The sequence below is a fragment of the Macrobrachium nipponense genome, chromosome 1 (assembly GCF_015104395.2).
Source record: "Macrobrachium nipponense isolate FS-2020 chromosome 1, ASM1510439v2, whole genome shotgun sequence".
NCBI classification, from domain to species: domain Eukaryota; kingdom Metazoa; phylum Arthropoda; class Malacostraca; order Decapoda; family Palaemonidae; genus Macrobrachium; species Macrobrachium nipponense.
The window spans coordinates 33,289,527-33,313,947 of NC_087200.1; the positions used below are offsets into that span (position 1 = coordinate 33,289,527).

Here is a 24,421-nt window from a genome sequence, read left to right on the forward strand (position 1 = left end):
TAGCTTTAAAATTAGTCTATAAAAAAAACTGTAGGCAAACGTAGTAATCTGTAACGGTTTTGTTAACTGGTGGAATTTCGGAAACCGTGAAACAAGTAATTTTGTACCCTTGACCAAGACTGACCCAGTTTGATTTTTATGCAGTTATCTGCTTGTCGCGGGGAACTATTTCTGAAAAATATGACATGCGTGTAAATACTGCCTGGTACTGTACATAATGTGTTTTTGTATATATTTTCACATTGTTTTATTCTAGTTCGAAGTAACTTGTGGGAATAATCCAGTGGTGAATTTTAATATGGTATATATATATATATTATATATATATTATAATATATATATATATATTAATATGTATTATATATATATATATCTATATATATAGTCCTATATCTATATATATGGCTTTAAATGGGAGCTTTTAGTCTTAATAATATTTTTCGGTAGGTGAAGTTTTCATTTCGATATAACATAATAAACATGGTAAAATTTCCAAATAACGGTTTCGTAGTCATAATATCATGGTTTATAAGTAGAGAAATAAGTCATATTGTTGGTGATTATTGCTTGTTTTTATATTGGTAGTTTTTGTAGCATCTTTAGCATCTTCGTCAGTCAACCATGATTTTCATGCCAGTCTCGAGTATTGGGCTCTAGACTAATACCAACATTTGATAAACTGATAAAAATACGGTGCTTTTCTTAGTCATGGCGTCTGTAACGAACATGGCTTACATAGTAGAGGGGCATTTGTATATATATTTTATTGCTTTACTTTTCAGATGACTTCAACTTTTCCTGTGCATATAATTTTCTTGTTTATGTTTCCACATTGCAGATGTAAATATGAGTACTAAAATGATGTTCTATATATATGCATGTTCCCAGATACAGATATGTTGGGACACTGGATATCCACATGTATATATATCTCACACTAACCACACACTACATTTACATCTAAGGTTGCATCCAAGAGGAAAAAGGCGTGATAACAAGAAAGAGGATGTGGCATGTAACCCTCGATCACCAAATGCATCCCCAAAATCAGACAAGAAACAAAAGAAGAAGAAGGACACAAAGATGCCTTACGGGGTCATTGGAGAATTGATGTACGTTGTTCGGGCTTATCCCCTCCGCGAAAGGACGCTTCGATTCCTTTGACGATGCTCTTTTATTTTGATCGTTTGCGATTCAGCTTTTAACGTGTGTTCGCTTTTTGTTTAGCCTGTTATAAAAGCTTGTTTTTTTTTTTTATCCCCAAGAAATGAATTACATTTGTTTTCCCTTGCATGCGCAGCGTGAATCTCTCTCTCTCTCTCTCTCTCTCTCTCTCTCTCTCTCTCTCTCTCTCTCTCTCTCTCTCTCTCACTGTCGGATTGTTTATTCAGCTTCTGTAAAGCAAGAATGAAATTTGAAATATATATCATTCCATATTTTGTTTGTTGAAGTTTTTTTGCTTTCATTATTTTTCAATCGACGAGTTGCGTGTGTCGAGTTAAGAGCTTTTCATGAATTTTGTGTCGTTTATCGCGATGAAACAGGCCTGTGCACAATGAAGGTTGATTTTTTTCTTTCTGTAGAAAAATCCTAAACCATCAGATGTAGAAGGGCACATTTACCGGCAGAAATATATGATGGCGAGTTGTGGGAATTCAGATAATGATGGGGCGAGGGAGATCGTCATTGTGTTTGATGAATGTATAGGGGCTAGACTTAACGCAAATGCCAACCCCCTCCCCCTCTCTTTCATGCAGCCGCTATAGATATATTTATGTTTAGTGTAGTAGTCATTCAGAGCGATGTTACAATTATGCTTTGTATTTCTCTTGGTTTTATACTTGATATAAAACCTGTAGGCCTATTTCATTCATGTACCTAATGAGCTTCTTGACATCCAGAATAATCTTATTGAATATTGTCACAGGAATGTTTCTACAGTGATTTAAAGTAAAATTCAATTGATGTTAACTCGGGAATTTTTCCCATTTGCTGCAATGACTTGGGGCAACATTTTCTTTCTAAGTTGTAGAAAATTTATCTCCACATCAGAAAGACGAAAACGAAATCCACCATAGGTATGTAAAGTAAACTATAAGAAGTAGAGTCCGCCACTTAAAAAAAAAAACGTCTTAGCTTCCTGTCAAGAATGGCAAAGAGAACCTGTTTTACCGTGCTTGAAATGTGATCCGGATGTCTCAAATGGTAATTACAATCGAGAGACGTAGTAATGAAGAGTAATCTACCATGAAGGGATGATGATGGAGACGGGTGGGGGTGGATGATTCCATTGAAAATAAAGGTCGATTTCGATTTGAAGTTTGTTTTTTTTTCTCTTCAACTGCAGAAAGTGCGTCCGTTTTCAAATTTTGAATAGGAAGAGCTGTGAGTCAGAAAGTTGGAACTTCATACTGGCACAGGTCCTTCATATAGTGTATATCAGTTAGCCTATATTGGTGTCTTCAATGTCCATTGCAGTTTTAGTCGTATGAAACTATTCTACCGACAATATTTTCGTAAATTATCGTGAGAATGTAACTAAGTAAAGGCAGGAGTATACGAAGAAGAGATTTAGAAGCGCATTTTTTTTTTAACCCTCGCGGACATTGACCTATAATTATAGTGCAGCACTTAGATTAGACCGGCTCCCGTAGACTGAAGAAGCCGTATAGGGTGTATGGAGAGAGGTAAGCTGGAGAAGTCATTTATCCATTGTTGTCAGAGCGCTCTGCCTTGATTGGCTATGCTGTCTTGTTCCAAGGAGTTTGCAGAGTAACGTGTTTGCTTTGTTTTTATGTTAGACTATATATAGTGCTTTTTGTCACTTATATACACGTGTGACTTTTTCATATTCATTGATAGTCTGCCACAAATACAGTTTAGCTCACAATTACTCGAGAATAACACACCCAATGGGGATTGTAATTGATGAGGGCTTCATCACCGATAGGATTTGCACTATTGTCTTTTTCTGATGCGTCAGAAATTTATTTATGTTCCACTCTTTATTGTGTGTTGATATATATATCTCTGATCTTTGCGTGTCTGGATATTGAGTAAGGGTGGTTGTGCTGGGTTATTTAAATGGAAAGGTATGTGGTAGAGAAGGACATGGCATAACTGATTGATATAGTGCTCCTGTTAGAAATATTTTCCAGGGGGATATATAAGTATAATTGGAAAAGGGTAAATGTTGGGGGAATGTTTCTATTTTTATTTTTATTTTTATATGTGATGGTACAACTAGATGGAAGAACAAGTTTGATGACTCTAATGGCAAGAACGGGAGTGGCTGGAGATTAATCTCATCAATATTAAGCGCCTCAGTGGCGTGGTTGGTATGGTGTTTGCTTCCCACCTCGATGGTCGCGGGTTAGATTCTCGGTCATTCCATTGAGGAGTGAGAGATGTGTATTTCTGGTGATAGAAGTTCACTCTCGACGTGGTTCGGAAGTCACGTAGAGCCGTTGGTCCCGTTGCTGAATAACCACTGGTTCCATGCAACGCAAAAACACACTACAAACAAACTCATCATTATCTAATTGAAGCAGAAGTAAGAGGAAGCTTTAGTGGGTGGGAAAGAAAAAAATTCAAAATATGACTATTAGTATCATGTGTAGTTGTGACAAACTGATTTGATAGAAAAGAAGTATGGATAGCAAAAAGTAAATAAGAAAATGGAATAGGGTCAAAGATACATTTTTTTTTTTTTTTTTTTTTTTTTTTTTTTTTTTTTTTTTGTAAAGAATTGTCACAGCATTCAGTAATGAGGATCACGAATCATGCAGGGAAATGCGTGAGAGCATGTAGAATTGATAAAGGCCATCAGAGGCGATTGGATAAAATGGGAAGGTTACTGAATTAAGAAAAAGGATTGTCAGAAGTACAGCTACAGGAGAAAAGGGATGATAAACACAAGTGAGGTGGTGAAGGACAAAGGGAGAGAAGAAAAAAAAGGAGATTGTTAGGATTTTATAGAGAAATCTTATCATATACATTTTAGAGACAAAGAAGTTGTAGTGTAGGCAAGTAAACCCGTGGGGAAACTTAGTAAGGGTTAATGAAGTGCTATTGGAAGCATAAAAGGGAAAATTAAGATGTTTAGGAGTTGGAAGGCACAATGATTTGATGGGATCACCACTGAAAGGTTGCAATATAGTGGTGAGAGTGTCATAATGTTGCAATTTAGTGGTGAAAGTGTCAATGTTGCAATATAGTAGTGAAAGTGTCATAATGTTGCAATATAGTGGTGAAAGTGTCATTGAGTGGCTGGCCAGGGTGTGGAACATATATTTTGGAAGGGGGAAGCGTTCCACAAAAAAATAGAAGTTTTGAGTAATGTTAAATGTCATAATTGTAAAGTCATAATATTACATAGTATTCCATGAGTAAGGAAAGAGACAAAAAAAATAAATAAATAAATAAAAATTTAAGTATATCTTAGCTTAACCAGGCCACTGAGCTAGTTAGCAGCTCTCTTAGGGCTGGCCCGAAGGATTAGATACTTTTATGTTGCGAGGAACCAATTGGTTACCTAGCAACAGGACCTACAGCTTATTGTGGGATCCGAACCACTTTATACCGAGAAATTATTTTCTAATCATCAGAAATAAATTACTGATTCCGCGTTGGCGGAGCTGATAATCGTACCTACTTCGGGCCACCGGATTGGTAAGCGAGCGCAAAAACCACTCTTCCAACGAGAAACACATCGGTGTTGGAATCGAGGATCTTATCAATAAAAGTATTGTGAGAAGAAATTTCGTAGAATTGGTCGAATAGATGTAAATGCAATGTGGAGGGTGTCGAGACTGCATGATGTAGAAGGTAATTTGTATAATGAAGCAAAGCATGTATTGAAATATTTAGGAAAGAGAGTTACGGTCAATTGTGAATCTCAGAAAAGGGTGTGTTATGTCTTTATGGTAGAGTGAGATTTTTTTATAAGGAAAAATGAGAATAGTAAAAGAAAAGTCAGGGGATGTTGGTACAAATTTGTGTTGTCGGGAAATCGATTGTGAGATGAGATTGGTGGAATGGCTGATATCAATTGACAGACGACGCAATGTCTATACTCGGTTTTTTCCCCATCTGTCCACCCGCCTGTGGTGTTTGCGTATGGTAACACTGCGTCCCGGGCTTTAGATAGTTGCATTTAGCTTACATTCAACATTTAGCTTACATTCGAATTAGGATATTGTTACTATTCAACAATAACAATATCCTATTTCGAATATTAACGATGTAATTCGCATACAGTAAATTATTAAAACACTTTTCAGTTGCAAATGTACACCCAGATATCCTTTTATTTACCTAAAACTTATACATAGCGTAACTATCTAAAGCCCGGGACGCAGTGTTACCATACGCAAACACCACAGGCGGGTGGACAGATGGGAAAAACAGAGTATAGTGAAGAGACTGCAGTTACAAATGAAGGAGATTAAAAGTTCATGTTGGGGAGAAAGTTGAAAGCGAATATGAGTGAGGGTAAGGTCAAGAGCGTAAGTAGAAACCATGAAGATAGAACAAAAGTATTGGTGTGGTTGTGGGAGGATTGGGAGCAACTGGCTCTTCAAAGGGTTCTGGAGAAAATGGAACCGACGATCGTAGGACTAAACTAGCCGAATGTTGAGCCAACTCTCGTGCAAGGAATTGGAGTGGGTTCGTTGAATGCAAAAAGCAGGAGGTCAGAAATGTTAAGCCGAACTGTTCGCAAAATATTCTGTGGAATAAGGAGACAAAGGGTTAGAAATCTGGATAAAGTAACGCGATGAAAATATCAAGAGTTGTTGAAAGACTGATTGAAGTGTTTTGTCGTTATTTGGCATGCACGGAGGTGAGAATACGGGACTGGAACTTCATTATAAAATGTTGGTCGGAAGGAGAGGAGAAGTGGGCATTGAAGATACGAGTATATCGAGGTATACTCGTAGGAATGGAATGGTCATGTATACAAGAACCAGTGATTATAAGATGGCGGTGATGGTACAGGGTGTGTAGGGGGTTTACCATGCTGATAAGGAGCGAACTTTGTAATCATATGAAGCAGCAAATGTTGAGGACAATTTCTGTGCTGGAGGCTCTTTAACTTTAGCGATCATGGGATGAATGTGGAAGAGATGATGGTCTCAGATTATATATATATATATACTATATATATAATATATATATATATATATATATATAGATATATATATATATAAACCATTAGCCAATTCTATAAAGGAAGTATTAGGTAGTCATCAACCTTAAGTATTTTTCTATTTGTTCCTTTCTTGATTAATGTTGTCCTGAAAAGAAGGATAAATCCATTGAATTTTTCGTTAGTCCTTATGACAAATGGTGGAATTATAATAGCACGAGGTTACTGATGAAAATCGTGAATTTCTTAGAGGTTGAAGGACCAAGTCTGCTAGCTGTGTTTGTGTGTAAAAGGGTTTCAAGAACAGATGCACTGAGGAATTTACAAGCTAATGTTATTTGCATATTTTATCAATAACATTTTCTTCAGCTAGTTCCCTTCATGTTATGCTGATGGGCTGCTATTGAACACTTTTTGTCTATGCACAAGGAGACATAGCCTTGGCAATAGTAGATTCACATCAACCGTTCATATGACGTCTAGGCCAGTCCCTTATGACGCTCCTGATTGGCTGTTGATAAGCCAATGACAGGGCTGGAAACTCTGTCTCTCGAGAGAGTTCACATTAGCAAGATGTATGTTCCACCTCTCCTGAAAGACGAATCCCTCAGGAGAGATGTAACATACATCCTGCCTAAGTGAACTCTCGAGAGAGACTGAGAGTTTGCAGCCCTGTGATTGGCTCATCAACAGCCAATAAGGAGCGTCGGAAGGGACTGGCCTGGACATTAAATGCACGGCTGATGTGAATCTACTAACGAGAGTATGAGTGAATTCACGGGTAACTTGGGGCGATTCGGTTTCTCGTATAAGATGTTGTGGTGCTTCTTTAGACAGTGTTACTTTGCTGGCTTTAGAAACTTTAGAAATAGTGAGTTGTGGTAGCGTGACTTGCGTGGCAAGGATTATGGGGCCGTCTTTTGTGTACCCCGCGTGATCACTTCTCTTCGGAGCCCAGAACCTATTTCTCATCATTAGTCATGACAATCAGTTTAGGTAGAGTGGTTTATAAGACTTTCTTCAGGGCTAGTTTTGAATGTCCATACTTCTTACTATTCATATGTGCCGCAAGACATTTTATAGTAAATTACAACCGTTTCTTGTTAGTCCTTAATATTGCCAGTGGTCTGGGTATCAAATTTCTCCATCGTTCTGTGAATGTAGTCTACACTATACACTATACTGTCATGCTATTCTGTTTCCCATTGAGTTCGTCGGAGTCCCTAAGATGGCGGCCTTCATTTTGTGTAATATGCTGCTATTTTAAGCTTCGATTTATTTCACCTACACCTTTAATGTCCACCTTTACCTAACCTTCTGGTTGCTGGGAGCCGTGGACCAAGTCCCACGACACTTCACTCATTCATGACTGGGTAAAACAGGATATTTCTTCGTTTAAGTTAGTTTTTTTCTTCGTGTAAGTTAGTTTTACATATGAATGACTCCTTGTCAGCAGTAGGAGTGACATCTTCAACATCACCGTGACGAATGAAAATTGGAAATATCCTCTTAGAAATATCTACATTTACGTCAGATTTTTATTTTTATTTTAACATGCTAATGGACTTAACATCATGCGTCACTAGGTCTTCATCAGCCTTCCCCCCCTCCCCGGTTCCTTCCCACCTTCACAAACTAAGAAGTGAATTTAAATGATGACTAAGTAAAGATCGTTTAACATATGAAGAAATCATGATGTCCGGGAGCGGGAAACGAACAGGCTATACCATAATCGCGACGAGGTCATCTTGCCGACCTGACCACGAGGAGGATTAAAGCTTATATCCTTTCGTACATACATGTAGTACCTATCGTTTTCAGATATGCATTTATTAGAGATGGCATAGACCCATCCTCACCATCGTAGTCAAGTGGGCAATCGGTTTTATTGCTTTTTAGGCTGAAATATATATATAAGTAGAATCTACTGATCTTTTCTTTGAAGTTGAATCTTGAGGCTTTGTAGTGACAAGCGTATCCAAAAAAAAAAAAGGAGCAAAGAATTTGAGAAGTTGAGAGGCCATTGTGGCTATTACAATTGCATATGTATCTGGTAAAATCCTACATATTTCAGCCTACAAAGTAATCAAAACGATTGCCCACTTGACTACGATGGTGAAAATGGGTCTCTTCCATCTTTGATAAATATTTATCTGAAAACGACAGATATATGTATGTACGAGAGGGAATAGACTTTCATCCTTCTTGTTGTCGGGTCGGCAAGGTGACCTCGTCTTGATTATGGTATCGCGGGTTCGTTTCCGGCTAACGGACATCATGATTTCTTCACATTTCTTTGAAGTTGGATCTCGAGTCTTTGTAGTGGTAAGCGTATCCAAAAAGAGAGCAAAGAATTTGAGAAGTTAAGAGGGCATTGTGGCTATTACAATTATATATGTATCTGGTAAAAAGTTACCTATATATATATATATATATATATATATATATATATATTATATATATATAGTTATGTTTTTTTACATTCCATTTTGAAACATTCTTATATGTATATAAAAGATCTCGCTCATTTTTTTGTTTCGTTATTTTTAGAATTTTTCCCATCATTTGTTCGTTTTAGCTATTATGATTATTATTATTATTATTATTATTATTATTATTATTATTATTATTATTATTATTATTATTATTATTATTATTATTATTATTATTCAGAATGAGAAACTGAAGTTCTGATGCAGAAGAGCGCGACCAAATGATTAATTCCTAACCAAGAATTGTTAGTTTTTTTTCCAACACACCGATTAACATCTCAGATCACAGCTTTCTTCTTGCATGTCAGTCTTTGATCTCGAGCTAGCCAATGCCACCATTGTGTAGTTCAGTTACGAAACATTGCGAAAAACTTCCATTAGTACAGTGTTCTCGTGATTCACAGGACGCACTTTAGTTCTGAGACTTATTTCCTGCTCTCCCATGGCAAGTGTGCAACGCGATAGCGCGGTTGACCCCTGAGAAGGAAACTTGACCAGGTAAGGAAGAGGTGGAGACCAGGGAGAAAAGGTGGAGTCCGGGGGGAAAGGTGGAAATCAAGAGAAAAAATAAATAGCCCGAACAAAAGTAAGTGCTGAATAACACCTTAAAGCTTTTATTGTTATAATGGAGGTTAATTTTTCGCTGTTTACGATAACCTGTCCATTATTTCGAAGATTACGTTTATAGAAAATTACAGTGTCACTTCGAAAGAGAATGTTCTAAAAACTCGTTTTATTTTGGGGTCACTATCTTTATGATATTTAGTCTTATGTTTTGTTTTGACGGTAATCCCCGACAAGCTTGTACTGAACACGCCGCAAAGGTGGTTACATAGTTATAACAAAAAATTTCCAATGAGTTTATACTAAATACGCCGCAAAGGTGGAAGCATGGATACATACCGGGTTAAAACTTTTTTTATCTGGATTCGTAAACTGTGTATCTGGGGATTGGTTGAATGTGATTGAAAGCTGGTTTATAAAGGGCATTTGCCAAAAGACTCCTCTAATGACTTGCTTGAGAATCGGAAGACTGGCCCCTTCTAAAACTGCCTTGTCTAAAGGTAACTCAAGCATATGGCACGCTTTTATGCCTGGATCTAATCATAAACATTGAAGTTTATTCCAAAGCTACCTTGACATTATATGCAGCAAGTGGTAGAGTAGACCAGCTTAGACCATCATAAGGCCACACGAGAGTCATTAGTTAACGACGCGGCGTAGCATTGTTTTCATCACGTTCATCAGACGAGGTTATCCAATGGAAGTGTTAGGGCTGACCACAGCAGGGCTGTTGCTTCTGAAATCAGCAGGGCAAATTACATCTTGGAGACGCCCGTGTTTTATATAGACTGCGGTCTTGAAAAGAAACCGATGCCTGTGTGTGGTTTCGGATGCCAGCGTGGCAACAAGCGAGTGACATCTCCAAGTTCATAGGTGAAACTTAACGTTGGCCTACTAGGGAGACACTACTGATCAAAGAGGACAGACGAAGAGTGTAGCCAGTAGAATTGCTAAATATCAGTAAGAATTTAGTTATTGTCGTTAGTTAGTTTACCCATAAATATCGAAAACTGCTGGGTACGACAGATTTGGAGATTCGTGGAAAAGCAAACTTTCTCGCAGATGTGACTCAGACTCACGAGGAGCTGAGAGTATTTTTGTCACTAGCGCCAGAAGCACGAGTGATCTGTCATCGTTGGAAGATGCCTGTGTTTAAGGTCGTTTCATAGTCATTTCCTATCCTTATGATTCTTGTGCGACAATAAGTATTGTCTCCCTTAGCAATGCGAAGACTTTGCATTTGTTGTTGCAGTCTTCAGTAAATAATTACTCGCAAGTACACTTAATTGATAAATTATCAGAATTGGCAACTTCATAAAAACTTAATATATTGTACATACATACATACATACATACATACATACATACATACATACATACATACATACATACATACATACGGTGTGAGTGTGCGAACACAAACGGGCATGTTAACGCACTGCAGTAGACTGAAATTAAATGAACACGTTATGTAGTGTGAATCAGTGTGGTTTGCGTAACGGTTTCAGATTTCAGCCAGACGAGCGGCTCGATGCCTCTCTAGCGAACCGCATTTTCAATTATATGGATCGAGGGTTGAGCGTTAGTTTTGCATCCTAGACCTTTATTTAGACTAACGGAATGATAAATAACTAAATTGGAAAGATGATATGGTGGAGAGAGTGCGTTTGTGTTCATGAACATATGTGCAAACAAACACGAAGCAATTAGACCTGCATTTGAGATATCTTGAGGTTCATACTCTGTAGTGAATTTAGTCTACTCTCAGTACAGTATAAAAGATTTCAGGTGGCGAGAGAGAATACGTGCAAGATATAGAAGTGAATGGTGCAGTGTATTTTAGATTCGTTACGATTCTGGTTACTTGGTTGTGTTGATGAATGAAGTGGCTAGTAATGTTTGAGTTTTGATTAATGAGGTTCAGCCACAATTTAGCAGTTTTGAGTGAGAATGTAATAGTGATCATTTGGCCCCTTTTTTTCATCGGAAACCACCCGCGCTGCAGAAAACAACTTAAATTGTAGATTTATATAATATAATATGTATATATAATATATAATCATAATATATATACCTATATATATTTATTATATATATATAATATATACCTATATATATATATATATATATATATATATAATATATATATATATATATATATATACCTCTATATATATATATATATATCTATATATGTTATTACGTACGTATATATATATATATATATATATATATAGCGTGTAATATTTATTTTTTTCTTTTATGTATCCATGTTTATGAATAAGCGTGCACATAAGTCTATTTTACATTCTTGCAAGGCAGGGTAACTGAATTTTTTCAAAGTGAACATACTTTTAACAAAAATATGTAGTGCTGCCAAGGGTCAAAATATAATTGTTCCGACACGGCATACAAACCTTCGGTCCTTTTACAATAGGAAGGTACTAGCGGCAGCTGGATAGGTCGTAAGCTTTCGAACAAGGGGTTCGGTAGTTAACTGCTTGTCCGACAGGCGCGCGCGCGCGACTGGGAGGTAAACAAACCACTTTTGCTTTCGGCCTCACAGCGAGTGGGACGTGTGTGTTCGACGCTCTCTGCCCGCTTCTCTCGTCTTTGCTTTCTTGAGTATTTGGTTGTGTTTGTGTATGAAAGAGTTCATTGTAAGTACAATCATTTCTCTCTTTTCATATTAATTCAACTGAAATTGATAATGATGGAATCTCCTCGCCTCGCTACCCCACGGAGACTATGCCGGGTACCGAAGGGCGTAATGCGGGAAGTTCGCTCTTTCCCGGAGATAGACCCTCATATTTTGGGTGCTCGGTGTCGGGGGCGCGAATGCAACCCGAGCCGAGCCTTGTGATGTTTGTAATGTTTGGTCGGAGGCGCAGTGACTTTGTATGAGGGCAGGAAGAAGCGAAGGCCCTGCAAAGGAGTCGTCGGAAAGCTCTCCCGCGACTCCTTTGGTGACGGACACTTCGTCTTCTTTCCTGCCGCCCGCTCAACTTCCACGTCTCGCGCCTTCCCCTTCGGGGGGGGGTGTCTAGGTCCTTCTCCTCTCCTGACTTGTCGAGTGTGGAGGAGGGCGCTGGATACCCTGACGTCGAGTTGTCTCTGGGTCCTCTATCCGTTCGTCTTCGCGCGAGCGGGTAGAGGATCCCCCTAATCACCCGACTTTTGCCTCCTCAGGTGCGGTTGCCGCGAAGGATGACCTCGGACAGGTGTGGGCATCGTTGGGGCTGCAGGGCGTGCCGAGTGTCCAGGGCTGCTCTACCATCTCGCTGGCGCCGTGGCGGTCACCCATGCAACGGTCACGACCACCACCACGACCCTTACAACACCCGCTACGCTTCACCTCCTCACCTGGTGTACACCCAGCACGCGGTCTCTGTGACACCCACTACATCGGTGCAGGGGCCAGTACGCCGTAACTCGGGGGAGTGTGATGCCGCCACCTGGGTTTGCCCGTGCTGCCGCGACCGGACTTCGTGTGCCCGAAGAGAGCTCGCCCCTGGACCTCCCACCGGTACCTAGGATGTCTGTGCCGCTGAGTCCGCCCATCTGGACCTGCCTACACAGTCTGCCGTACCTGCCGTGACCTGCCCAGCTGCTGTCCACGGATCGTGACGTTGACCACTGCTGCTCCTGCTGTCTCTTCTGCCGTTTCCTGTGATGCCTGCACCTGCTGATGTTGTTCCTGTTCCTGGCGCCGCTGCTTCCCGATGCTGATCTGTTCGGACAGTGCGTCCGGGCCCTGTTGCTTCGGCAACAGCAGCCCCGGCTCCGTCCTGGATGACAGATCTGACGTCGGTCCTGAGAAGGTTGACGAAGAAGAAGAAGAAGAGGAGGAAAGGTGTCGTCGTCGTCTTCATCGTCTTCTTCGTCGTCGTCGTCGTCGTCTGCCGCCTCTTCCCCTTCTTCTTCTAAGGCTCCCCGCCGAAGAAGAAGAAGGTCCGCCTCCCCCCCCCCCCCCTAATGAAGTCTCCTTCGGGAACTTCTAAGGGCCGTCCTCGCTCTGGTGAGACGGGGGGGGTTTCTTCCGCTGGGTCACCCTGCTCCTCGGGGGCAGGACCCGTCTCTTCTTACCGCAAGGAAGAAGACTACGGGGACCAGAGGAGTGCCGGCTAACACCGGCACTTCCTCACCTGCTGTCAGTGGTTCGGCCCACAGCAGCAGGGTCCGTCTCGGCCGCTCGTCGCGAGAGGTACCGAGTGTACGGTCGCCTACCAGCGACCGTGCAGCCAGGAACCAGACCTCTGAGTCCTCTCAGCGTCAGGTTCACGGCACGGAGCGGAAGACTGGTGACAGCCGCTCACGCGACTCTCACCAGACCAGCTCTCGCTCTCGCGGCGAGCAGCTGGATACCCACGGGCGGACGTGACGGTCCATGACCGGCCACGGGCTGAGGCTGGGAAGAGGTCCCCCGTTCGCCGGCACAGCCACGGCTGGTGCCAGCGAACTGACGCACCGTGAGGATACGCACCGATCTCCACCGTGACAGTGGAGCTCGCGGTCGCCTGACCGTCACTCTCACAGAGAGCGATCGGGTACGGCGGACCAGCACCAGCTCCTCTGACCACACGAGACCGGGGCCGTGTTCTCGGTCCCAGCCGTTCTCCACAGCGAGACGGCTCGACTAGGTCTGCAGCGATCGACCACCGCGGGTTGGCGATCGCCTGCAGTCTTCCAAGCCCGCTGGTTCTGCCAGCGAGCGAGGAGGGAGCGTCAGGTCTTCCTCTCCCATACCTTCAACCTCCTCGGGTTACACCGGGAGGGGCGAGGTATTGAGGAGTGATCGTGAGGGTGCGCCCCTCAGGATCCCACCACGTCGTCGTACGTACCAGGCTCTGTTCTCGGACCAGCCAGGTCGTACGCACATGGTGTTGGAGGAGACCGAGAGGGGTCTGTCGCTGCTCCTCTCCTTGAGGGAGGAGGGTCTCGGGAGGTGCTCCTGTTTGAAGGACTGGACGGTCCGACTCCGCAGGCGCAGTCACTGGTCCTGAATCCAGAGGAACTTGCCGAGGTTATTGCGCTGATTCGTCAGCACAACGACCTCGCGGAAAGCATCGCCGCTCCCACCTCCATCCGAGCCCACGTCCCGCTCGAGTCGTTCTGGGGTGGGGCCCGAAGAGGGAACCCAGACCGACGGTGGGCTTGCCGCGTTCTGAGCTTGCGGACTCAGTGCTGACCAGGTTTGAATCGCTTGTCTCCGGACAAGACGGTTCGCTCAAGTCTGGCAGGTCGAGCAAGCTGCTTCCACCCTCTGCTGCGACAGCGGCGTTTTTACGTGGCCATCTGAAGACCCGATGCCGCCCAACAGGTGAACCCGGAGTTAGCCAGGCTAACTCCGGGTATGTCTCTGCAGCAGCTCCTGTCCGAGAACCTTTGTGGTTCTCGCAGCAAGAGGCACTCGGCCTGGGAATCTACCGCCATGGCAGCTTTCCCAGGCCGTCTCCTGGTAGATCTGTGGTCCCTCACAGTATCTAAGGTCGCAGCCAACTCCGGGGGAATTTCTCCCGAAGATGACTCGGCCTTCAGGAGACTTTGCCAGTCTGGGGGAAGAGCCATCTCCTTCCTTGCCCACCAGACGGCGTTGAACTGTGGGCCAACCTGGTTCTCCGACGAAGGGACGCTGTCCTTACTCAGGTTTCCAGGGCGCCGGGGGCGTGAAGCGGCGTTGGGACTTCGCAACGGACCTTTACGGAGTTCCACGTCTCTCTTTCTAGGAGAGATGGTGGACGCTGCGGTGGACAGACGGCGCACTGACGACAGTGACCGTCGGTACACCAGGCAGTCTCGAAGGCTTCTGGCAGCCTCGGACTGCGGCCAACTCTAAGAGCTCGGCTAGCGCTTCCTCGGTGGCAAGACGGTATCTGCGTCGAAGCCCCGGAGAAAGACTCTGTCTTCTTCGACTTCTAACAAGGGGAGCCGTAACCAGCCCTCCTCCCAGCCCTCCTCCTCCCGTGGAGGCTCTGGAAGAAGTCGAAGAAAGGGGGGAAACGCTAGGGAGGACGGCGTTCCCCTCACCTGCTGCCGGAAGTGGGGGGGTGCCTGGCCAGCCATTGGGCAACTTGGCAGCGCTACGGCACCGAGACCTGGATTGTAGATGTCCTTCGGGACGGATATCTATTACCCTTCGAATCTCGGCCACCCCCCTTACCTCCAACCCGGTCCAACAGCAGTCGTACGTTCCAGGGTCATCGAAGGACGTAGCACTGAGACAGGAGATCAAGACCATGCTGAGCAAGAGAGCTGTAGAAATCGTCACGGATCAGTCACCGGGCTTTTACAGCCGACTCTTCCTGGTGGAAAAGTCTACGGGAGGCTGGCGCCCGGTGATAGATCTCTCTCTCCCCCGAACCGGGTTGTTCGCCAGACCCGGTTCACGATGGAGACGGCACGCTCAGTGCTCGACTTTCGGTGGACTTGTAAGGATGCGTATTTCCAAATACCCATTCATCAGTCCTCCAGAAAGTACCTCCGCTTCATCCTCGACGGGACGGTGTACCAATTCAGGGCACTTTGCTTCGGTCTCTCAACCACCCCACAGGTGTTCACGCGAGTGTTCACTCTGGTGTCTGCTTGGGCCCATTCGCACGGGATACGTCTGACGAGGTATCTCGACGATTGGTTAGTCCTGGCGAGCTCCCGCTCGCAGTTGCTACAGGACAGGGATCGACTGCTCGAGTTCTGTCGCGATCTGGGGATCGTTGTGAACTTCGAAAAGTCCGATCTCGAGCCCAAGCAGAGGATGAAGTACCTGGGTATGCTGATCGACACGGTAGCAGGGCGAGTCTTCCCCGCAGACTCGCGGATCAGCAGATTCAGGGAGGCAGCCAACCAGTTCCTGTCTTGACAGGAGCAGGTAGCTCAGCGGTGGCAAGTCGTGACTCGGACACCTGTCGTCACTCGAGAAGTTAGTCCCTCACGGGCGTCTTCACCTGCGGTCTCTTCAGTGGAGGCTAAAGGAGAGTTGGCGTCAGCAGGCGACATCACCCCCAAGCTTTCCAGTGTCACTGACACCGGAAATAAGGCAGGATCTAGCCTGGTGGCTGGACGACAGGAACCTCTTAAGAGGAGTGCCTCTGCGCATTCCCCCCCGGACATGCAGCTGTTTCTCAGACGCATCGACCGAGGGATGCGCACACCTGGAGAGTTGCTGACTTCAGGAGTGTGGGACGAGACAACGACAAGCACCTTCCACATCAATGTACTGGAAATCCAAGGTAGCGTTCCTCGCTCTCCAGAGTTCCAGGACCGCTTGGTGAGACACTCAGTGTGTTGATGTGCGACAACACCACGGTAGTGGCCTACGTCAACAGACAGGGGGCCTAGTGTCTCTCCCGTTGTACCAGTTGACTCGGCAGGTGCACGAGTGGGCCGAGGCACACTCAATAGAGCTGTCGGCACGCTACATTCCAGGGAAGAGGAATGTAAGTAGCAGACACGCTCAGCCGTCGGGGATCAGGTGATAGGGACCGAATGGTCTCTACACCAGGACGTGGTGGAAAGGCTCTTCGACCTATGGGGGCAACCAGTCGTGGATCTGTTCGCCAACCGGCACAACAGGAAGCTCCAGGTGTTCTTCTCGGCCGTGCCGGACCCATGGGCAGCTGCAGAGGACGCTCTTCAACACCCGTGGGACAACCTCTTCGCCTATGCCTTTCCCCCGTTCAGCCTGATTCGCAAGGTGATCAGTCGAGCACTGGTCACCCCGAATCTCAGGATGATCCTGGTGGCTCCCAAATGGCCACAGGCCATTTGGTATCCGGACCTGCTGGCTCTTCTCGCAGGAGGAGACCGAGAGATTCCCCTTGGCACAACCTTCTCGCCCAGCCACACGTCGAGCGGTACCACCGAGCAGTCCAGTCCCTACGTCTTCACGGCTGGCTGTTATCCACCATCTCTTGCGAACGAGAGGCTTTTTCTCGTAGCGCAGCAACAGAGATGGCTGGAAACGTCCGTCAGTCCTCTGCAGCTATGTACCAGGGGAAGTCGGCCGTCTTCTGTGGTTGGTGTCGTAGACGGGGTCTATCTCCTCTCAGAGCCACTCTTCAGCAGGTAGCGGATTTTCCTCGTTTTCTTCGCCGAGAGAAACTCCTCTCAGTCCCCACAGTCAAAGGATACAGAGCCGCCTTGGCGCTCGTCCTGAAACTGAGGGGATTGGACATCTCGAACTCGTTCGAGATCTCCTTGCTCATGAGGAGCTTCGAAAGGTCTTGCCCACCCAGGGAACTCAGGCTCCCTGCGTGGGATGTGACTCTCGTCCTTATGAGTTTGACTCAACGAACGCCGTTCGAAAACCACTCCGAGAGTCGTCAGACAGGGATCTGACCCTCAAGACCCTCTTCTTGCTGGCCCTGGCATCGGCGAAGAGAGTACGGGAACTTCATGGTCTTTCCCATGATGTACGACATTCCAGGGGATGGGGATCTGTGACGCTCGATTTCGTCCCGAACTTCGTTGCGAAGACTCGGAAACTGTCGATCCCTGACGACAGGTTTCGAGTCGTTTCACGATTCCCTCCCTAATGGACTTCACCTATAATGATGCGGATGAGATGCTGCTTTGTCCTGGGAGGGCGCTACGACGCTATCTGAAGAGAACTCGACACCTCAGGCCTGAGTGTCGACGCCTCTTCGTTAGCACCGGGGTAACCAAGAAAGGAGTATCCAAGAACACTCTTTCATTCTGGCTGCGTGAGGTCATCAGGAGGGCGTATGAGGCTGATGGTAGTGACGACATCCGTACGTCCCGTCCGAGAACTCACGAAGTCAGAAGTATTGGCCCCTCGTTGGCGTTTCGTAAGAACTTCTCCGTGGCGCAGGTACTGAAGGCAGGGGTCTGGTCTAACCAGACTACCTTTACGGCCTTCTACCTTCGGGATATTGCCCACAGGTCCTTGGATACCTTTTCCTTGGACCCGTGGTGGCTGCTCAACAAGTTGTGTAGCAAACCCAGACCCTCGCAGGCTGAAACAGCATCGAGTCCTGGTGTGACTGTGGGGATGGATGTGGAATGAGTGAGTGACTGGTCTCCCTCTTCCCGTCTTTTTCCTCCTCCTCTACCTATGGGCAAGAGGGCCACTGTCGTCACTACGCTGGATGAGGACGAGATGCAGGTGAGCTATATGACGAGCCCCATCCTATCCCTTTCACTAGGGATGGGAGCAGAATATCCACCACTTCCTCCTACAAGGGGGGGGAAGTGGATGCCTACAGGAGTCAAATCCATGACTTTATATTTGCTCCTGTACAGGAACAAGTTCTTACATTGCTGTTACGAAGAGATACGCTTGCCTCTCTCTTAGTACTCGGTCCAGAGGTCTGACCATTGATCCTGCGGTGCACACCGCCCCGATCAATCGGACAGAGGCTTGGATCCCTCCCTCGCTCTTACGACCAGGGAGGCTTCCAAGGTTGGGCGAACACCAGTCTGTTCACAAAAGACTCAGATTCCACCCACCAAGAAGTGAGTCTTCCTATTGTAAAAGGACCGAAGGTTTGTATGCTGTGTCGGAACAAATGACAATTTGTCCACCAAATTGCATTTTTCCTAACTATACAAACCTGAGGTCCTTTTACACATAACCCCACCTCATGCCACCCCTCACTCTGCAGTTTTTGCTTGGGCCAAAAGCAAAAGTGATTTGTTTTACCTCCCAGTCGCGCGCAGCGCTGCCTGTCGGACAAGCAGTTAAACTACCGAACCCCTTGTTCGAAAGCTTACGACCTATCCAGCTGCCGCTAGTACCTTCCTATTGTAAAAGGACCTCAGGTTTGTATAGTTAGGAAAAATGCAATTTTGGACAAATTGTCATTTTCATGCAATTAATTGGATTCTTTTCAGTAACATATTCCGGTAAAACTGAAGACTCCTCATGTAAATATGATCCAAATTAACCTTGCAGATTGCTTCCGTCCTTTTTCATGATATGCAGATTTATTTTTAGCACGATGATAGTTTTATTATCATAAACTTCTGAAGTATTCTTTGTCACGTCTATGAAGATTTAAGAAACCTAAACAGTTATCTCATGTCACTATGCCAAAGATTTGGAAAACGTTGTCTTAGAATATATCAACATTCTTCGGACGTCACAACTAAAGAATTTGCATAAGATCACGGATGTTGGGAAAAAAAAAATATCCGTGGTGACTGCATCCGCATAAAACTGTAGTATTTAGAATCCTGGTAACCTCAGCCTAGTGCTGACTCACTCGCTCGTAGGATGTTTCTGCTGAGGTATGGTTTGGTGCTGATGAAGGTGACAAGACGGAGGAATGTAGTGAGTAATGGCGGATATCAGTGAGATACTGTCCTTTAATTATTAGCGTCAGCTTGAGCCAGGATCCATACAGAGAGCCTGGCTTGAGCATGACTCGTGGCAGTATTATCGTATTGGAGAGAATTCCCCTTTGATGAAAGATGCAAAGGTCAGTGCGTTGGTAATTTTGCGCACGTAACAATGTGTATTTTTGACATTGTGATATCCCCCACGTCACTATGTTAGATATATATATGTTTTGGGAAAGCGTGTTCATCGTAAACATTTAAATACACCTATGGAACTTAGGCCTGAACCACAAGCTCCGTCGAAATGAACACTAAACACGGAAGTAGGTTTTAGATATTATGTTGGTTTAGCTCTCTCTCTCTTCTCTCTCTCTCTCTCTCTCTCTCTCTCTCTCTCTCTCTCTCTGTGCGCGTGTTGCTAACCAGGCAGTGATTACCTTTTCGTCCTCTCCTTCTGCAAGCGAAAGATTCCTTTTACCTCATTCTTGTAACTTTATCTATATCAAGATTATTGATGATAATTTCTTACTGTTTAATTTGAACAGGCATTACAAAGGCTGTGGTCATCGACGTCGGAAAAAATTTAGTGCCAGCATTTGTCTCATTCTGGTTGAGATATGTATTTTAAACCACCATCCCTCTTCTCTGTCAGAACTCGTTTCTAATAATAAATAAGTCTTTGCATTACGTTGGCTTAGTATGTTTTTAATCTCTCATCGTATGGAGCGTTTAAATAATAATTTTATGATTCCCAAGTAGTTGAATAAATGTCGATAATAATGACATCGATGTTTGCCCATTGTACACTAGGTGGCGAAAGACCCAAAACAACGTATATATCTATAACTGCTTTTGGTTGCCGAAAAAATCGCAGTTCTGATAATAATGATGAAGATATAATTCGAAATTAACATGCAACCTTACCTTAAACAGTTGTGTATGCTTGTACTTCCTTACTGGTTATACAGTATAACCTTACGATCGTGATTCATGACTATAATTTTGGTCGTTTCAGACACAGACAGACGAACACATTTTTTTTCTATTAGCAGATTCATTTTCTTTTTAATTCTCATGCCGTAGAACACTTTTCTTTTGAGACAACGTAAGGAGTCATTACTAGCAAGCTTCCGCGGGAAAAAAAAAAATTCATACGTGACGAGAAAGTTACTAAGAAACGAAATAAAGAAGTAAGTTATTTGAATTTAGCATCTTAAATAAATGGTTGCTATAAGCAACTGTAGTGTTGGCTTTTAATTTTAGAAGTAGTTTTTTTTTTCTTTAAAAAATTTCAAAGATTGTTAATACGTTAAGTGTGACATCTGACCTAGACAAGACGAGTGTACTGATCCTTGGTAATGTATAACGAGTAGTATACGTCTAGTGAGACTAGAGAGAGAAAAAAAGTAGAAATTGCACATAGAAATAAAGCTAAGTTGACCAGACAGATATTCGAGTCATAATATCAATCATAGTGACTATGGTTACATTGAAATGCCAGTCTCGGGTTGTGATCTTGGTAAAGGCTTTAACTTCCAGACAGCAGGTGACATTGATGCCACTGTTCTTGTAGTTATTGGATGCCTTTCGCATGCTCGAGTTTTTAAACTGGTGAATCGATTATTATTATTATTAATTATTATTATATTGACAGATTTATATTGCAGCTTTCATTCTGGTTTTGTAAGAAAACAAGATCTCGTAACTTGCCATTAGAAGAACCCTACTGAAAGAAATTATATAGTAGTAGTCTTTGAGTTCTTTCAGAACGAGTTTTTAATTAATTAATTAGAATGAAGTGGAATCTGCCTTTGTTGTATGACAGAGTTCATCAGCTACACGCCCAGTGGACACTCAACACCACGTGATAGTGTTGTAGCCACATCCTCTCTCTCTCTCTCTCTCTCTCTCTCTCTCTCTCTCTCTCTCTCTCTCAACGCATACATCGAAATGAGCACATACGATTAGTGAATTTTTATGCATACCTTCACCGTTATGTATGAATAGTATGCCTATATAATTTAAACTATACATCAGAGGCTGTCAATAAGTATAGTGTAGGCTAAACATTTTGATTTGCTGTTAATGATACTTACTTTGTTTGGTTTTATGTACAGCCCTCCTCCACAGGGATGATTCCCTCTCTGGCGGGCCTTGTACGTTTTCTGAATAAGTTGCTTCTTATATTTCATTATTTTCTTTTAGTATTTTCTCATCAGTATCGTAGCTCTTGCAGAATATGAGTCTTTAGTTCGTTTTTAAATTTCCTTTCTTATTGTATGATCTTCATTTCATGCGGTATTTTGTTGCGTACGCAACGTTAAAATGCTCACTCGTTTTGAAAATCGCGCAAACTCGGCATTTTTCTCGGAGCAAGCCACAGACGTTCTACTCGCACGAAAGCCAACGCTGCTAATATTCCGTCTGGTATTAATTAAATATTTCAAAGCTTTCAAATGACCTTGACGATTATAGAAATTACCGTTGTAGTTTTAAGATTTTCCTTAAATTGTTGACGTTACAAAAGACTTCAGATTTTACCTTATACTACAATATTTTACAATTTTAACAATTACATTCACAAGTTTATCCGATGAGAGTATTATCATATTTCTTGTAACAATACATAGCCAGCTTAGATTCTACACTTCTTTTGTTTATATTAAGTATATTACATACTTGAGTTTACTATGTATCCACATACATATACCCATATTTATACACTATATATACATACTCATTTCACCTACCTATACATCTGTATATACTAGAATTCCAAGTAACTACGTGCAAAATAAGAATAATTGTTTTTAAATTACTTACACAATACCTATTTCTGAATATACTCTGGCAATGAGGTAACACCTAGCAGGTACTCGCTTCTCAAAATAAATACGTAGAGATCAGCAGTCATTGGATCGCTGGGTTCGCATTGCTAATTCCCATCCAACCTCTTCGGCCATGAAATTTTCTCCCTTTTTTAGCTGTTTTCCGCTAGTCTCAGTGATTTTTTTCCGAGTACGAGAGACTTATATAAGAACATTTGGTTATTTGCTTCGTCATTCCTTACTGTGCGAGGAGGGGGGGGTGGGGGGGCGGTTGGGAGAGAATATTCTACTTAAGTCCTTTGACCAGTATAACTTTTGAGCTGCATTAATGACTTGTTCGAAAGTTAATCTTTACCGAGGTTGATCTTCAGGAGGAAGCTGGGTAGAGAAAGATTTAATTGCTAGTGATACTAGACTATATTTAAGGATATATATATATATATATATATATATATATATATATATATATATATATATATAAAGGGTATAAGCCACGAAGGAAAAATAAACAACGGAAACTCCGTTGCAGAAACTCCATTCTTTATTTTTCCTACGTGGCTTATACCTTTATTTATGGATTTATCACGTTCCAAACTTTCGTGATTCAGTTATACATACATTCACACACACACACACACACACACACACACACACACACACATATATATATAATATATATATATATATATATATAGATATGTAGGTATATGTGTGTGTGTATATATAGTACTGTATACCTGTGAAAAAAATTTTGAGATTTGTGAAAAAATCGAACTTGTCTATTGGGTCAGCTTCGAAAATTGTGCCAGAGCAGGTACTTATGGCCTTTGCCCTTACAACAGCCTATAATTCCCACTGTCGCAAGATAACCTACTCATATTTGCTTTTATTGGACCTCATACGAAGTCTAAATATTGTCAAGAGGGATGGCGTTTATTGCGACTTGGAGTCAACGAGAAAAAAAATTCTCCCTGCTTTGGTACCTGACTGTCGACCCTACCCACTTGTTACCAGGCCGTTCATGGCAGACGCATTCCAGGTCCGAGATACCATTTAACCTCGTTTATACGAACCTTTCAAAAAAAAGTGCAATTAATTACGCTACAATAGCCGACGGAATAGATCGAATTATTAACCCATTTTACTTCGTCATAATCCTAACATATTTCGTTAACAAATGTTACGTGCTATTTTTATGTAGGTTTCTGTTGCCGAAGTAAATGTGTTCGTTTGTTCTGGTTGACGAGAGGAATCTCGATCGAATTCTGAGAAAACGAGCTGGAGTTTAAAACCAACCGAGCGCTGTGTTCGCTCGCTGTCCTTTTAAAGTTTAAATGAATAAGAGTATATCTGCCTAATTGTTGGCCATTTTTCGTTGTAGATTGACACGTTGGAATAGTAGATATCTAAAGACGAAAGCTACCAGTCACCTTCTTTGTAGTAAATAGAATAGAAAAATAATAAAAGTAATTAACTAGCTAAGAAAATAATAATAAAGTATTTAACTATGAAAAATAATATTTAATAAGGTATTTAACTAGCTACGTTTAGTAGCTTCGTTTTACCCGGCTGTCTTCTATATTTAATAAGTATTAAATATAAGTCTTGAACAAACACAAGACAATTATAAGTAAAGTTTTAAAAACGATATTACAGATAGAAAATCATAATCATTTTTGTATATGATATTATATCTATGTACGTACATATATATATATATATATATATATATATATATATATATATACATACACTACATACATACATACATACATACATATATATACATTATATCAAGCACTCATTGGAAATCATCTTTCTCGTTAGGTGAAGTGTTATAATCCTATCGTCAATGAAGATCTGTTAATAGTGATTTTTTTTTTTTTTACGGTAGTTGTTTTCAGCACTGAGCATTTTAAAATATAGTTTCTATAACCCCCCCCCCCTCCCCCCCCCCCCCAAATTTCTATCCCCTACGTTATTATTATTCTTATTCTTATGGTACCAGCCCACAGGAGCCATTTTCCCTTCTACTTGTGAAGTTCCAATCGCACGACGTCTTCGGTGAGGATGTTCCAATTCTGTTGGCCTTG

At 42.8% G+C, this 24,421-nt stretch overlaps 1 protein-coding gene across 3 annotated transcripts in view; it reads left to right on the forward strand.

The window, feature by feature from the left end:
- LOC135219221 (carotenoid isomerooxygenase-like) overlaps nucleotides 1-24,421 on the forward strand; it is a 42,358-nt gene that overhangs the window by 7,811 nt on the left and 10,126 nt on the right. For 2 of the 3 annotated variants that reach the window (XM_064255801.1, XM_064255800.1), the window contains exon 2: nucleotides 966-1,112. The exons of the other annotated variant lie outside the window; for it this stretch is intronic. In XM_064255801.1, the coding sequence (XP_064111871.1) occupies nucleotides 966-1,112 (147 nt within the window). The remainder of the gene's footprint in view (nucleotides 1-965; nucleotides 1,113-24,421) is intronic. 3 annotated transcript variants of the gene reach the window in all.